The sequence below is a fragment of the Prinia subflava genome, chromosome 1, assembly GCF_021018805.1.
Source record: "Prinia subflava isolate CZ2003 ecotype Zambia chromosome 1, Cam_Psub_1.2, whole genome shotgun sequence".
Classification (NCBI taxonomy): domain Eukaryota; kingdom Metazoa; phylum Chordata; class Aves; order Passeriformes; family Cisticolidae; genus Prinia; species Prinia subflava.
Window position 1 is genome coordinate 88,593,764 of NC_086247.1, and position 16,870 is coordinate 88,610,633.

The 16,870-nt window shown below is 41.4% G+C and overlaps 1 protein-coding gene across 1 annotated transcript; it reads left to right on the plus strand.

Moving 5' to 3' along the window:
- The first annotated feature begins 1,273 nt into the window (after nt 1-1,273).
- Nucleotides 1,274-15,404, plus strand: TMEM170B (transmembrane protein 170B). The gene is made up of 3 exons (XM_063402545.1): nt 1,274-1,905; nt 9,024-9,194; nt 13,331-15,404. The coding sequence occupies exons 1-3, from the start codon at nt 1,809-1,811 to the stop codon at nt 13,459-13,461; spliced, it is 399 nt and encodes a 132-aa protein (XP_063258615.1). The 5' UTR covers nt 1,274-1,808; the 3' UTR covers nt 13,462-15,404.
- Nucleotides 15,405-16,870: the final 1,466 nt, after the last annotated feature.

Genomic DNA, 16,870 nt, shown 5'->3' on the forward strand with positions numbered 1-16,870 from the left:
CCCAGAAGCTGAGCTCTTTCTCCATCAGTGATCCCATGCTTAATCAGTGAAACCCAGAGTCCCCTAGGGAGCTGTTCCCTGTGAGTTTCTCACTGCCTGGCTCGATACCTACTTGCAGAAATGCCAAGCACTGTCAGCTGCAAAAGGCTTTGGGAGCACTCCCCTGAACCAGACATCCTGCAAAACTCTATCTGAAAAAAATGGGCCATTGGCATCAAGCAGGATATTAGTTGATTTATCTGTCGTGGCTCTTCATCTAAAAATTACAAATTTTGAGTTGCTTTGCCTCTTCAACCCTTTCCATCAAAGGATGCTGACATAAAACGATGTGCTTTACGAAGTGCCGCAGCAAGCACTGTTGAAGAAATGCCAGTGAGGAAGTTCGTGCACTCAGTGTGGCCTAGGGATGCGTATTTAAGAATGGGTGGGGGATGATGGCTGGCTTCTACATCGCTAAGCACCGTGCATCCCGTGCTTCGAAAGACGCCGCGTCCAGTCTAAACACTCTGCTCCTTTTGTACATAAAGAAAGCGAAGGCACGGAATAAAGATTCGCTCACGATTTCTGACGTCTCCTAGCTTTCGGTGGCTTTAATCTGCGGCCACCGTGACGGTGGAGCTACGAGGTCCAAAGGGACAGGCAGGGACGTCACACAGCCTTGCCTGGATGTTGCCTGGGGATGAAGCTGGGCATGAAGCTGGGGATGACAGCTCAGGATGAGGCTGGGGATGAAGCTCGGGATGAAGCTGGGGATGATAGCTCGGGATGAGGCTGGGGATGAAGCTGGGGATGACAGCTCGGGATGAAGCTCGGGATGAAGCTGGGGATGAAGCTCCTCCGCTGTGACCCGCGCTGTCTCCGGAGCTGCAGTAGCTCCTGCCCGCCGAGCGCCAGCGGCGCCGCTCCTCGGGGCCCGTCCGGCACTGCTCCCTGGAGCTCAGAGTGCCCACGCTGTCAGCAGCGAGGTGAGAACACTGCTCCCATCAGAACTCACAGTCTGCATTTGGCTCTTCTCCGACGTTTAAACGCACCCAGCAGCATAAACCTAAATACCAGCTTTAATACCGGGTGGTTCTATCACTTTATTTTCCCCTTCCAATCTACCTATAGGCGTACGTAGATTCTATTTGACACGCTTCTTGCTAACGCAAGTTTCTTTGCGCGCCCGCGGCATGCCCAGCCTTTCCCGCTCTGTCCGAGTCAAATCGCGGTTCCGAATCCCGGTTCCCCGTTCGGTGGGAGGAGCGCGCGCCCCCCGGCTCCTCCCGCCGCGCCTGCGCGGGGCCGCCCTCCCGCTCCCGCTCCCGCTGCCGCTGCCCCGGTCCCGCCGCTCCCTGCCCCTCCCCTCCGGCCGCCGCTGCCGTCCGGCCCCGGGAGCCTCCCGCTGCCGCCGCTGCTCCCGCATGGAGCCGCCCGCCTGAGGGACGGCCCGCGGCCGCCCCGCCCTCGCTCCAGGTGATGCCGGTGACCGGGGTGACGATGCCGCCGGCGAGGCGGCGGCGACCACTGCTGATGGAGAAGGCGGAGACGGCGGCGATGATGATGATGGTGATGATGATGATGGTGATGATGGGCTCCGCCGCCCGGCCCTGCCCCTGAGCGGCGGGGAAGCACCAGCGGCCGCCTCCCCTCCTCGCCCGAGATCGCCCGGCTCCCCGCGGCCGCCGCCTCCCCCTCTCCGGCCTCGATGTCTCCACCGCGGCGCGGAGCTCCCTTCGCCGCCTCCCCGCCCTCTCGCTCCTCGCCGCCGCCGCCTCCCGCCCGCCCCGCGGTCCGGCGGCTGCCGGACCCCGCCCGGCGGCGGCACCATGAAGGTGGAAGCGGGAGACAACTCCATGATCAACCTGTCGGTGCAGCAAGTGCTGAGCCTGTGGGCTCACGGCACCGTCCTCCGCAGCCTCACGGGTAACGGGGCCGGGCGGCTGCGGGGCGCGCCCGGCGCTGGAGCACAATGGAGGGCGGGGGGTGCCGGTGGTCTCGCTGTGTGCTGCGCCTGGGGAGGGCTGGCGTTCGTGTTCCCGAGCCTCCCGGGTGCCTACGTGCGTGTTCTTTGAGCGGGTGTATCCTCAGCGTGTGTGTGTGTGCGGCTGCTGTGGGGGCCGAGGGGTGGGGCGGGTCGGTGTGAGGGGCTGGGTGCGCTGCGGTGTGTGCCCGGTGTGTGCCCGGTGTGTGCCCGGTGTGTGCCCGGTGTGTGCCCGGTGTGTGCGATGCCTGCCCCTGCACAAGGACTGCAGCCTGCGGGATGCGCTCGCTCGCTTTTCCATGGCCATGCATAATAAATTAGTGGCACAGGGTGTGTGTATGCGAGTGAGCTGATGGGTACCTGTGCGTGAGTGAAGGGTTGTAGAAAGTGTGTGTGAATGTGTACGTATGTATGGAAGGCTGGAGTATGTTTGTGGAGGTGGTTGGTTTTTTGTTTTATTTTTTCCCCTTGTGGATATATGCTCATTGGCATTTGACAGAGCTATAAAAAATCAACTCGAAAACTGTAAAATTGAATGTGGAGAATCGGAGACTTCCCCCACAACCCCTGAGTGTACCCGTGGACAATGAGACCTGTGGGAGTGAATGAGGTGGCAGTCGCGTTCTGATAAGTAGTTGTAATCTTAGGCGTCTGGGATTCTTAAAGACTGAAAAGATTCTGTGAGCCAAAGTAGAGTCAGGTCCTCACCCTCTGTTAGGAGAAGGGAGCTTTGGCTGGCTTTTGACAAGAGCTGGCTTTTTTCTGCTCAGTCTCAGGCTGAAAAATGGGTGTGGACTACTGTGAGACCCAAGGCATACAGTGCAGAGGGATATCTTCTCTTATTCTGTCCACATGTAAAGTAAATCATAAGCTTCCAGCTCTAAATAAGCAGGGATTGGGTGTCAATAGCAGAGATGTAACTGAGTAAATTCTTTCTACTTGGTGTATTAGCTGGTGACAGATTAGTGGAAAATGTCGAATAGGGGTAGGTTTTATACAGTTATGGAAATATTCTAATATTTATGAAAAAGTATTATGTCATCTTTTTGCACTCTATAGTAATGCTTAATAGATATATTCTGTTTTCTTTTTTAATCTTTTAGAGGTGGAAGAAGTGTGATGGAAATAGAACTGGGATGAAAATAGAGATGTAGCTGAAGCAAACAGTGATCATCTTTCTTGTTCTTCTAACTTTCAGGGTGCATCTTAGTGTACTAAAGAAGATTAACCTTTTCATATTTATCTGATCTATGAACTTCGTAGTGTGTGTCTGATAATTATAAAGTTTGCAGGTATTAATGTGGTGACACACTAAATACAGCTCACTTCCTGAGTAGTTATTTTAGCATATATACTTTAAGAACTTGTACTCTTAAAGGAGAAAGTTCACAATGGATTTCACCTTGCTTTGTGCCAGACATCCTCTATAAAGTTTTTCTTATTAGACCATTATGCAATATAGGTGTTTCTATGAAATTCAGTGCAGAGAGTTAAAATGGGCTCGTTTCTCAGAGCTTTTGCAATAAGATGAGAACTTCCATAAGGTATTTTTAATGTGGGATATTTTTGCTTTTTAATTTAAAAAATATGAAAAAAAATTATCCATCATAGTGTTGTTGAAGAATGTATCACTGCCAGTTGTAGTTGCAGTTTCCAAATTGATGCTTAAATGCAGGCTGCTCCTACAGCCATAACCTGTTGAGCTGAATGTTCTCGTGGGGTGTCAACAGTCCAAAACTTGCACTGGACTTAAAAATCTTTTCCACAGGATAGAATATATATTGATAGAATCACTGATATTAACAAAAAGCTGAGTTAGTTACATAAGCCCTTCCTTACTACTTATCAAAGTAAACTTTGTTCAAAACCAGAATTTCTCTTCTTTTCCCTGCTAAGAAAATAGGTTTGTGAATGAGTTTATCTTCTTTGACTACTTAATCCATTCCCTTTTGCACCTCTGTTAGGTATAAGGAGAAACTTCTCCAGAATATTGGGAAAAGAAAATCATTAATATATATGTTCTATGAATATTCAAGGCTACTCCCTGTCTACTTTTGGACTTAAAGTTGTGGTCTGGACTGGACTTTTAAGTTGCACAAGATTTATCTCCTTTAGATATGAACTGGTTGTGGTTTTAGAGTTAGTGCTAGATCAGGGTTTACTAGAACAAATCAGATAGCAGCTGAATTTGAGCTGAAAAAGGAAAAAAATCCCATTATTAATATTCAGTAAAGTAAAAACTGTTTAAAGCTGCTTCCACAATAAAGGACTTGGCAATATTTCTAGTAATAGAAGCTCCTAAGCTCCATCCTGTGCTCATTTGTCCTAGATTGTCTAGATTTTCTGTGCTCCCTGTGCTGTTACTTGAGAGGACTAGCCTGTAATTTGAGATTTAAATGCTCCTCAACAAAGTGCTTTTTTTCCCACTGAAAGAAGCAAAAATGTTAGCATCTCCAAACAATTTGACTGTATTGTTGATAACTTTGAAAGTACCACTTAATACATTAACTAAGGACAGGACCTGGTGCTGAGGAAAAAAATGTAGGATGTAAAGAGCTGAGTTACATTTGCAGGTATCATATGCTGTCACTTCATCAGAGTGCTTTGAGTTTATAAGCTACAGGAATGTAACGTTATTGGGTTTTCTAATTCTAAATTTGACATGTGCTGCTTTGTTAATTTAAGTTTGTATTTTTGTATTCTTAGTACAGGTGCTTATTGCTTGACTGACCTCTGTAGCTAGCTGTAGTAGACTGCGTTCTGGGCTTAGAATGGAGAGAGACACTTCGTTTTGGAGTAATCACTTGATTTATGACATGTGGTAGGCAATCATTATTTATCTGGCAAAACAAGCCTAGAACTAGAGGAAAGGTGCTGAAGGTGAAGGACTAAGGAGATACTTCATGTTTACTGAAGCTGAGTGGCAGTAGGATATCAAGACAGAGAGAGATAATATTTGAAATGTTATGATTTATCTGCTTTCCTTGTGTAAGATGAAACTGTTGATGGAGTGCAACTTCAAGTCTTGATAAGGTGGAAGTCATATGAATGTTATTCTGAACAATAACATGCTTTAAAAAGTCTTTTTAATCTTTAATGTTGTGTATGCCTACACTAATATATGTTTAATGTGTCTCTGTAGTACATAAGCATAATGTATGCATGATATCTATCTGATATGTATAAATATCAAAATTAACAAAGTGCTCTAAAACTGGTGTGATTGGGCATTAATTACAAGGTATTTGAGCCTTGCAGCTTTTCTGTTAGGAAAAAAGTCCCCAACTAAGGCAAACCAGAGGAGAGGAACATAAACACTGTCTTAAATCTTCTTTTCAGTTTAAGCACTAAGAATTTTAAATATGAAAAAAGTATCTCAGTTGTTCTTACCAGAAGATCTGTGACATCTTTGCAATAGTGATTGGATGTCACTGTGCTTGTAAGCTACTGGGCCTTCCCTAGTTCCTGTATTTCTCTAGGAACTGTGGAGTTTTGATACACGTGTTGTGTTTTGGTGACTTTAAGTAATTCAGATACACTAAAAGTAAACTCTGAAATTTTCTTAGGGTCAAGCAAAGGAAGTTGCAAGCATTTGGGTGTTGGTTTTTTTTGGTTGGTTGGGGTTTTTTTTTGGTTGGTTTGGCGGTTTTTTTGTTGGGGTTTTGTTTGTTTGTTGATTTGGTTTTGGTTTTTTAATTTTATTTTTATTTTATACTATTCCTGTCTCTTTAGGGATGCTCTTTGAGGGCATGACTAAATAATCTGAGGCTAGGTGAGTATTTGAAACTCTCTGACAGATACAGGCAAATCATTACCTCCGTAACAGCAAAGTACTCTGTCTGTGCAGCTCATGTTGTCAAAAGAGCCAGCTAATTAAAATAGCTGCACAAAGACTGAAATTGGACTGTGCTTTTTTTACCAGGGTAGCAGTACATAAATTTATGCTGCTTAAAGGATCAGTCAGTGTATAGGACATAAATAGCTGAGACACTTCAGTCTCACTTCCTCTTCCTTAGCAATATTGCAAGTCAGTTCAGCAATCAAACTACTCAGTCATTTTTGAACAAGTGCAGTCTTGACTATTTGTGTTCATATTCTCATATGGAGAATATTCTCCATATTCCCTTCCTCTGTTTTTTAGAGTGCCACCTCTCAGTGTTATTCCCAACCCATTCTTTGTGTGTTTCAGTGTTACTCTAACATACTGATTTTGAGAGAATCATCTCTTCATGATTCAGGGGTTAGATGATGCTGAATTTTACAGAACATGAATAATCCCCTCACCATATCAGGGTAAGATATGGTGAGGGGATTGCATTGTCCTGTAGGTGGATGGAGCTTAAGGTCTCCTCTAGTTTGCTTGAAAGGTTGTGTCTCTCTCCTTACCTTGTTCATCCCTGTTAAACAGAAGCAGAAGTAAATAAATGACTGCATTGAACTAGCAAGCATAGAAAGAGTAAATAAAGGGGGATAAGAAAGGATAACTTCCAGCCTTTCCTAGGGAAGGTGCTTGGAAGGGATTTGTCCTGTTTCAGCTCCTAAGACCTAGGTGGTGTTTTTATGAAGGGAGGTCATAGTTTAACAAAGCTCCAGATGCTTTTGTGTCAAACAAGGAATATTTCTGGATGTTCTCTAATTTCCTTTTCAATATGCCTACTGCTTTTAAGGAGTAGGAGGAGAAAGTGTGTAGCAAAGAACTGAAGTTTATATTTCTTTAGCCAACTGAACATTTTGCTGCTGGTTCTATTCTCAACCCTCCTGCCCTAAATATAAAGTGGGGGGTGATGCTAATTTTCCTTGAGCCTTATTTGGAACATAAATAAGACCGAAGATAGTTGCTCACTGTGGAGCTATTTTGTTGTGTTAGAGTTTGTAAATATTGTTGGTTTCTTAGTTACAGGGGAATAGTCAGCCTTCCCATAAGCTTTCATTTTCTTCTAAAAATACAGTCATCCTAGTGAGTTTTCCTAAGATTGGAAGTCATTTGTCTTTTCTACCTGATAAAGGTTGACAGTGCCTACAAACATCAGTTTCCTAAAAGGTGATGCAGTGCCTAACAAATCCTGTAGAAATTACGGGGGATGACAGTGTCAGATTCCCACAGACTTTCTTGGTCCAGATTGGTTAATAAACCCTAAGGTTTGTTTCCTGTTGTCAAACTGTAGGACTGGCAGGGCTGCCGTGTTCTATATTGGCAGGTCTTTGATGAACCCTCTTGTTTATGCACTTCCACTTCAATAACACAATGGGAACACCCAGGCTGTGCTAGTAATGGACAAGGACTGTTAGGACAGCAGGAGAGGTTCCCCTCCCACAGATTAGGTCAGTCAGGCTTTCTTAGTTTTAGTGAGGGGGAGTGTGGAGTGACTGCTTGACACTGCTGCAACTGTTCTGTCACAGCAGCTTCTGAAAACGATGAGACATCCATTCAGTGGAGCAATACCATGGGCATTATCCATTTGCCGAGATTTTTGAGACCCGTTTTGGGGCCAGGGGTGAAGGGATGGAGGATCTCAGGAGAATTGTTGGGAGCCACCCTCAGGATGTGGGCGCAGGTATCCCAGCACTCAGAAGGAAAGGTTGCACCGTGAGCTGCAGCTGAAGTATCCATTGGATGTAGATCTGCCGGCCACTTTCCTTGCTGCTCTCTTAAAAGGGCCTTTTGGCTAGCATGATTTAGAGGAGTTGTACATCCTTGGGCAGGCACAGTGTTGCCATTTATGCCTGGGTGAAAGGGGAAGGGTTGAGCTATTCCCAAAGTGCTGCTAAATAAAAAAAGCTTAAACTCTGTGTCTGTGCTATCTATATACATATGCTACTGACAATGGACTCCCAGGGCTCTGGTTATTGTGTAGCAACATTTTTTTCTCAGCATCCTTTCACAGTATGTTTTGTGCTGCTCAGTATTTTTAAGTTAGTAAATTGGATTGCATTTTTTTCCTCAAATAGTTGATATGAGTCAAGCTACGTTAATACAGGCTTGCCTCATAAGCAATAAGTATCTTGCTTTTGTAAGGAAGCTGGGAGTTGTTGTTTCATTCTATTTTTGAGGGGGAGCTGCAGTAAAAACTGAATTAATGACAGTGTCATGAGATTATGGAATATGTACCCTAATTTGCTAATTTCTGTAATGATGCATACCTACTGTAGTTGACTTAAAACATTTTTTTTCTTTTATTTATTCATCCTTTTGATTTATAGAATGGTTTTAGAAAGTTGACACCAAGTGAGAAAGGTTATTGAGTTATTGTATAGCTCCATTGATGGTTCCAGCTCTTTTCTTTGAAGGTGCTCATCGTGTCTGCCGTTCTTCAAAGAAGTGTTTGTGCTCCCAACATTCTCATGATCTGATGCCCTTTTTAGTAGTTTAAGTAATAGTCACTACCTCTCTCTGAAGTTCTGTACTAAGCATTTAGAAGCTAGGAGTTAGATGTGTTAAAATTTCTTGTTAAAATTGCAGTGTTTTTATTTGCACCTTTGAAGCTAATTTGGTGGAACACTCTATTACAGCCCCTGGGTGTAGATAAGCTGAAGTCTTTAATCTCAGTTTTCCCATTTGATGTTACCTGATGCTGTCTCTTATTTGTGGCGGGGGTGGGGGGGGAGATTGGGAAGCAACAAAACATCCATGCCCACCCCAAAATAAAAACTGACAACCCAAACAAACCCCAAACCAGTTCCTGACCTTTTCCTCTTCAGTCTTTGTCGGAGAATATTTCATTCTACAGAGGCAGTCACAATGCCTACTAAGAAATTGCAATCAGCACTATTTAAAGAAGCCATTAAAGGAGTTATGGCTGCTTGTAAAAATACATCTGAATTAAGATTTTTGCCAGAATCGTTTTTACAATTTTTAACACAATGCAGCCAATCCTTTATGACAGACTGCTGAAATGAGGAGTCTTGAGCATGTGCTGATGGTGTCACAGGTATCACTTTAAAGATGGAAATCAGTATTGCTTTTCTCTTACTGTTGATTGTTTGCAATGCTTTGAAGTTTCTTACTTATAAAGTTCTTGTCTAAAAAATATTAACCCTTTCTTTGACTGCTTTCTTTCAGAGATGTGGTACTGGGTTTTCCTCTGGGCGCTCTTCTCCTCTCTCTTTGTCCATGGTGCTGTGGGAGTATTAATGTTTGTGATGCTGCAGAGGCATAGGCAGGGGAGGCTGATCTCTGTCATTGTGGTCAGCATTGGATTTCTGGGCTCTGTAACTGGAGCAATGATAACCAGTAAGTCTGCCTTTTGTTCTTGTTTGGGGTTTTTTTGGTTGTTTGGGGATTTTTTTTCCTTTTTTATTTTACATCTAACTTATTTTAAAAACCCAAACCAAACTGCTTTTCTTAGTTAATTGTTTATTAAGGATTTTGCAATAGTTATGGAGTGACTCCACCCCCTCCCCCCGCAAAAAAAAAACCAAAACAACAAAACAAAACAAACAAACAAACAAAAAACAAACCACCAAACCCAAAAGAAACCAAAACAAATTAAGCTTTACTGATGTTCTAGGTGAAATACTGTTTGGCTAGGCCACCTGTTAAAGAGTTCCTTATGGTATTAGATGAATGGCTACCACTCAGGATACATTTTTTAATTCTTGACATTGTATCCTCAGATAGATGCAACCATTTTTTCTGTTAAAGCCCAAAGGTTCACAGAGCTGTTGTTAAAAACCACACTCATTGTTTAAAATATTCCAGAAAGTAGGAGTGTGTTATGTAGTAAAGTGTGGAAGGCTTACATCTGACCAAATATGACACGAGTGCTGTCACCAAGAATGTTTTGAGGAAATGCTGCTCATCTCTCTTCATCCAGAGTCACTGGTATCAGATGCTGTTTATCCATCTTTCCCAAGAAATTCTGGTACCTGTGTCAGCACTGAAATATGGGCCATAAAACCTGTAGGACATTTCATTCATTCTTTGGTTTTATCATATCCAGCTCTTTTTATCAAACTTATAAATAGACTACAGCAGCTTTCCCAAGCAAGTAGGAGCATGCTCAGTGTTGTGTTGTGGGGGGAAAAATAGTGAATGTTATTTTTTCAGGAAAGAAGGGCATGCTTGTCTGGAACAGTGCTGGTAAGGAGTTCACAGCATTAAAATCCAAGTGTTGAGTGGTGCCTATGTTAACTGAGCAGTAGTTTCTGCCCCAAAATCTTTAGTGTTGCAGAAAAGTTTGTCTAACTTGTAAAGTCTCTGAGGGTAAGGAACCATAAATCTAGCAACCACCATATAGTCTGAAGGGAAAACTTCCCACCTTTCATTTTGGTTTTCCTGTGTTCTACCCAGGTTATCAGAATAGTGCTATCACTATCAGCTTTGGACACATTCATAGAGGATTTCTGACAGATTATTTCTTACTCCTGCTGAAAGACCTTCCCAACTATTGTTTTTCAAGGTTAAATGAAAATGCAAATGTCATGAGAAGTTTCACTAAGACTTTCCTCAAAAGTGTGTTTTAATTGCTACAGATTTCTCAGCTTAGAGTTTCCACCATTCAACACAGTACAGATCAGTATAACTATTTTTGTTGGGTTTTTGAGGGGCAGGGGGTTGGTTTGTTTTTGGTTTTTTGCTAAGATAAAAGATTAGAACTAAGATTAGAAGTAGTTGAGTGCCTTATATGTTACACTGATTTTTGTCTTAGGATTAAAATGGCAGTGGCCAGTTCCAAGGTGCCACGCATGAGCATCTCTGAAGAGCTGAAATTAAAAAATGTGGTGTTGAAAGATTCAAGCAGGGACTTTCACAGCTTTCTGTGGTGGGGAGGTTTCAGGATCCATGTCTCTCAAATGAAATTACTTTGTGTCTTTTATCTCTGCATAAAAGGAGGAGCAACACAGTCCTATTTTTGGCATGCAGTTTTGCAGGTCGAAACATTTAGCACGTAAGCAGCTCTGTTTGTGTGCATATTCATCTGAGAGCTTCTCTAAGCTTAGACTGTAGACTTGTTATGCTGTTCCCAAAGGTTTTGCACAGAGCATTGCAGAGGCAAGTACTTTCATTGCTTAGGCAAGTACTTTCACCTTGAAGTATTTTTTTTTGTTTCTGGCCAGAACGCAGTTGTTTCATATTGAAAGAAATTCTGTGGGGAGCTTTTGAAGGCAAATTATGGTGATCAAATATTAAAGAGGATTTTTAATAGCTATTGTGTTGCAAACTGGGAGATGCAAGGTGAAATATCAGCTATTTGAGTATGCCTGATCCAGTGCTTAAGAAATTGAAATAGCTAACGGACTTCAGTTTCCACTTTGTATTTCCAGTCTTCTGCATTGTTTCTATAGGAGAATGAAGGCAGTATAGACTATTGCTCAATGTAAGTTTAATTTTGCTCCGGAAAGTCTTTCAAAATTTCTGATCATCTGGGACCTTTTTACTAGCATATAGAAAAGCAGGAGACTCCTCCGTTCCTAAGCTTTGAAAAATCATAGAAATTAGGGTTATTTGTAAAGGTAATGAAAAATTACTAACTGCAGGGGATACACTAAAAAAGAAAAGCCCAACAACCTAAAAAACTAAACCCAAAACCCAACAAAACCGTAACAAAAACAAGGAAACAAACCCACAGAACAACAACCGAAACAAAATCCCACCAAACCAAACAAGAATATATAAATACCAGGCAGCTTAAGGCAAGGGCTTTAGCTGTATTTGATCCAGAAGGGTCTGTCCTTCCTCCTCTTCCCCAGCACACTCCTTTTTGGTGCCATATTCTCATTTCCCTCGTTGGCAGCCTGTTGTACATACTTTTGGCTCTATACCAGCTGTGCTGGGTTATGCATTACAGGTTGTACTGAACACTGTTATTTGTGTAATAATACATAATTAGCAATCTACCAAATTTTTATTGTTTTATTCTGGATACTTTCCAGATTATCTCACAGTTTTCTCAAAGCCCAAATTTTCTGCTATTGATCTAGTAGTGACAATTCTAGTATATGTTTTTGGCCAGTTTGAATTTGCTTTGAGACTTCAGTCTGAAAAATAATTTAAATGTCAGCAGTGAGCTCAGTCTAAAGGATCACTTTCAGTTTTTGACAACAGCTAGTCAAGGAACAAATGGAAAAGCTTACGAAAGGTAGCAGAGTAAAATACCATAAGGCTAGCCTTCTGGTGAGATATTTCAGACAAAATATACTTACAGAATATGTTGTTTTGTCGTGGTGGTGTTTTTGTTTGTTTGTTTGTTTTTTAAACAACAATAAAAATAAATTAACCCCAAAATTGCCTAACAGTATGATAAATAGTGTTTGCAAGTACTGTTACAACCACAGTTATCAGTGAGTTCTACTCTTCCTAAAGCTATTGTAAAACTGAGGTGTTACTTTTTGAAGATGTCAGATGATTCAGATGCTGATTGTACTTTCAGAAAATCTATTAGTACTCCATGTGTTTCTGTGTCACTAATGGATTTTTGATCACTCCAGCAAACTATTCCTGTTAGTGACTGTACAAAACCAAAGAAATCTCATTTTTTAAAACTCTTGTCTATTATTTAAAAAACTTGTGATGACTTTTCAGTTTTCTTTGAGTCTGAAAAAGCTTTTGTGACCTCTGAAGGCATTTAATTATGACTAGATAGCATCTGAGACAATGCATGCTGAAGGTCTACAGTTAGGTTTTGGGTTTGGTTTTGGTTGATCCTGGCCTCTTGATATTATATTTCAAATGTGAATTTGCACAGAACTATACAAGAAAAGTGATCTGTTGAGTTTGTGGTTTTTTTAATGTGCTATAGCTCAAAATCTAATTGTATTGGTTAGAAATCTCCTCTCATACACATTTATGGAAAGCACTGCAATACCGTGACCCTTTTCATGTTTTGGATTTGCTGAACAATTGTTAAACAATTCAGTAGTTTAAGTCAAAATAAACTCATATAGTGTGACCAGTTTATTTGGCTGAAATATTAAATGAAGCTGTTAAATGTGTGTTTACAATTGTTTTGTTGACACTAGCTTTATTGTTCTTGTCTTCTCTCTGCCAGTACAAACAGTGTTAAACCACCCTTCAGATCTAGTCAATTTTTAGAGGAGTGTCTTGCTACCTTTTCAAACTGGCACAAGGCAAAAAATGTAAAAAATAAAACTGAAGATGCGTACAGGGAAACAACATGTTTCAATTTTCTTAAGTCAAACTGATGATGGCAAAGTTGATCTGATTCAACTGGGAAAATCATTCCCTGAAGGTTATATATAACTATAAAAATACCAGCAAGGCTGGTAATTGTGTAATGCCATGAAGTAATACAGTGTTTGGTAATGTTCTATAAATAGTTGATGCATGGACAGAGAAGATAATTTGTCACATATTTCAACCTTGGTTTTTTTCTTTGATTTGATCATTGTTTTCCTTGTGATTCTTAGGTGCTGCAGTAGCTGGAATTTACAGAGTAGCAGGAAAGAATATGGCTCCCCTGGAAGCTCTTGTCTTTGGTGTTGGACAGACAGTACTGACATTAATTATCTCATTTTCAAGAATTCTTGCAACGCTTTGAAACTTATGTAGAAAGAGGGGAGAAAAACGTCTTTCATCTGGAGAGAAGCTTCCTGACGGTGGATTCATCAGCTTACGAACTCGAATTCTAGCGCAAGAGGGCGGAAGCTGTGTGGCAAGCGCACTCCAGCTGTGGAGGCTCAGTGAAATGAACAGGCTGTCCTCTGGCGCCGGGACTGCTGCGCTCTGCGCTGCGCCCTAACGTGCCTCTGTGGCGGGCAGGGATCGATCGCTGTGTGCCCAGCAGCCCGGGAGCGCCTCCAGCAGCTGCGGCAGCTCCGTGCGCCGAGATGGCATCGCTGTCCCCAACACCCGGGAATGAAACAGAGAGGGGCTGTCCTGGAAAGGTGCTGCGTGCGCCAGACTTGGGCTTTAGTTCTGAGCGGGTGGCTGGGTGAGCTCTGGAATGTAGAAGAATTCTGTGAATGTGCACAATTCTCCTTGAATTCAGGTGAAATAGCAAGGTGACTGACTTTTGTGTATTAGAAGAACCTCTCTGAATGCTGAATATTTTTGTTCAGCATTCAAAACAAGTGTTAGATCTGTTCCAAAATGTAGATTAATTTTGATGGGGTTTAAGAACCACAGCTTTGACAACCCTGCTAGAATTAGCACGATGTGAAGAATGGCTCGTGGCAGTTTTCTTCTTTGGCACATTTCTTAGTGATGTTAGCCTGTCAGAAATCAGGAGTTTGAGGAGACCGTATGAAGGTTACTAAGTACAAGCTCTTATTGTATGCACAAACAAATCTTAAACTGATGTTTTCCTCAAAATTACTTTGTCTTAAACATACAGATGGTCACCAGCCCTTCTGCACACCTCAGAAAAAGGGTACTCATTGCAAATAAACTCCCTATATTTAATTAAGCACTGGTAGGATCCTTACCCCTACATGGATTCTGTAAGGAACACACAAATAGAAGAAACTGTCAGAGAATACACCTATGAGGAAAATGGAGAGGGGTAACAATACAGTATGTTGATACTCTACAGAACAAAAATATTAAGTGTAATAAAAAAGTTACCATCCTCCAAAAACTTGTAAGCAGGGCAGCACTAATGTATTTACTACCTTGTTTCTGAAGACTTTGTGTCTTTGGAAAGATTAAGATACCTGGAACTTTCAAATACTTAGCTTTCAGTAGTTTGTGCTTTTCTAGTTTAAAAGGGACTGAGTGGTGTTGTGCATGTGAAATGTCATAAATGTGAGTGTTTGGAGTAAAGAGAAATTTTAAGTCTAATGACTAATTAATTATGAAATACAAAATTTAAAGGGCATAAAGTTCAGTGAAGAATAAGGAATCCTTTACATCTTTTCCCAGCTAAATGCTTTTCAGCAGTTGTCTTGTAATGATGATGGGGAGTAAATCACTCAAAGGTTTTGCTGTTATGATGTCAAAAAGGATGTCTTTCAGGACTGTCACAAACACTGGCACCTACTACACACCTAAAAGAGTATGTTTAAAATACAACTTGCAATCCAGTCATTGCTTAGTATTTCTAAATATAATGAATTAACCTGTCTGCCTTTATCTTATTCCACATTTCTTTAAAGTACTAGGAATATTATTTGTTTTCTTTAAAAGCATCAAAGCCTTGTTTGGAAAGCATCCAGAGTTATGGGCTTTGCAGGGAACAAGTTAAAATATAGGTTTATAAACATTTTCAGTGTTATTTTTACTTCTAATTGCTTTAAAAATGTGACTGAATACATATGCTCTCACTGTTTTTGAATGTCTTCAAAAACTTTTTTGTGGCTTGTTTTTATGTCTTTTGTCTTTTACTTTCTGCTTATACTTTTTGGCACAGAACCATTGCACTTTAGTACACAATGAAATTGACAGCTGTAACAAGCAATTGAAACTTCTCCCCATTGTCTTAAATTGTGAGAAAACTGGTTTCAGGTATTTAAGTCAAATTGAAAAATAAAGTAATTGAAGATATTTCTCCTAATGTGCCTTGTTACATATGTGTTTAAGGGAGATTTTTAAAATATTGTCACATCTTCATTCTTGTTCTGTTTTGGTTATTTCTAATCAATTTGGTTACTTGATGCAGTGTCATGTTCAACAGACTTTAAAACATTTTATTTGACAATGTAGAAATGCTTGTCTGCATCAAAACCAACCATATCATGAAGCACTGTGTTCAGTAGTTTAGTTTATCTCATGCCTTTATCTCACACTGAAACTTATTCACAGGTTCCTAATTTCCTTGAACATCTCAATTCTTATTTTTGATAGGAGGCTGTTATGCTGCCACTGGTCAATGGCTTGCTGCCTTTCAATAAGTTAAACTACAGCAGACTGCTGCTAACTGATGAGGTACATATGCTTTTATTGATGAACTTCTTTTTAATTACTGTGCCAATGAAGTTGTTGCCATTGTAACTTCCCCCTTGGACAAGGAGGCATCTTTGCAGGTTTTAAGCTGCCTTTCCCCAAATAATTTTTATTGCATAGGTCGTTGTATTCACTTCTAAAATGTTGTCGCATGCTTGGTTGTCTCTGCATTTTTATATGGCATTATTGCCTGACAATAAGGGACAGGCAGATATTATAATGCTTGAGTGGCCTAACAGGGCCAAGGCTTTATTTGACAGAAGTTTGTTTTCAGGTGTTTCTTGTGAGGAGTTTATAATGCTAAAAGGTTTGTCTGTGAAGTATTCTTTGATCACAGCATAAACGTACTGCGTAAGAACTACAGCAGTGAAAGAAAGTGTAAGTGGCCTTATGTCTGCAAAACCTGGAACTTCCCTTCCATTTCCCTAGAAACAGCATTGTTAAGCATAAGGTGCTTTAGTCAGGGTGTGTATATGTGTGTTTATATATGTATTTGTTTATATATATACACATATGAATGAATGGTGGCTTTGTGGAGTGTGTTGTATAGTTGACACACGCTAACAACTGAAGTAGCTTTTCCAAGAAGAATAAAATTACTTTAGATAGCCTCCCCTCCCCCTGCCCCTCTTAATTAAGCTACAAAGATATCTTGTGTGTGAATGGCACTGATGGTACCCTGGTTCCCGTTGGACAATACAGTGCTGTCCACAGAGGATATTTTAGCCCTATCTTCAATCAGCTCTGCCTGTCTCTGCATTGTATCACTGGGCACATTCTGCATTGTGCAGAACAAATAATGCATCGACACAGTTTAGTATTTGGAAGAAGGGGCAGTAGTGAATATATTATTTAATGTGGAAAAGCTACTGGTTTTTTTAGAAGCTGCTGCTATCAAAGATTTAAACACTCCACACACTTTCAATTTGTCAGTAGGACCATGGAATTAGAGAATACCAGGTTTGAGGGGACCTCAAGGATGGTCTGGTCCAACCTTTCCTGTCAATAGCATGGTCTAGACAAGGTAGCCCAGCACCCTGACCAGCCAAGTCTTTAAGGTGTCCAGT

Bases quoted from the DNA above. Each gene is read 5' to 3' on its own strand.
- TMEM170B (XM_063402545.1), top strand. From the start codon at position 1,809: ATGAAGGTGGAAGCGGGAGACAACTCCATGATCAACCTGTCGGTGCAG. The intron at 1,906-9,023 runs GTAACGGGGCCG...GCTTTCTTTCAG, and splicing joins CGTCCTCCGCAGCCTCACGG to AGATGTGGTACTGGGTTTTC. The intron at 9,195-13,330 runs GTAAGTCTGCCT...TGTGATTCTTAG, and splicing joins AACTGGAGCAATGATAACCA to GTGCTGCAGTAGCTGGAATT.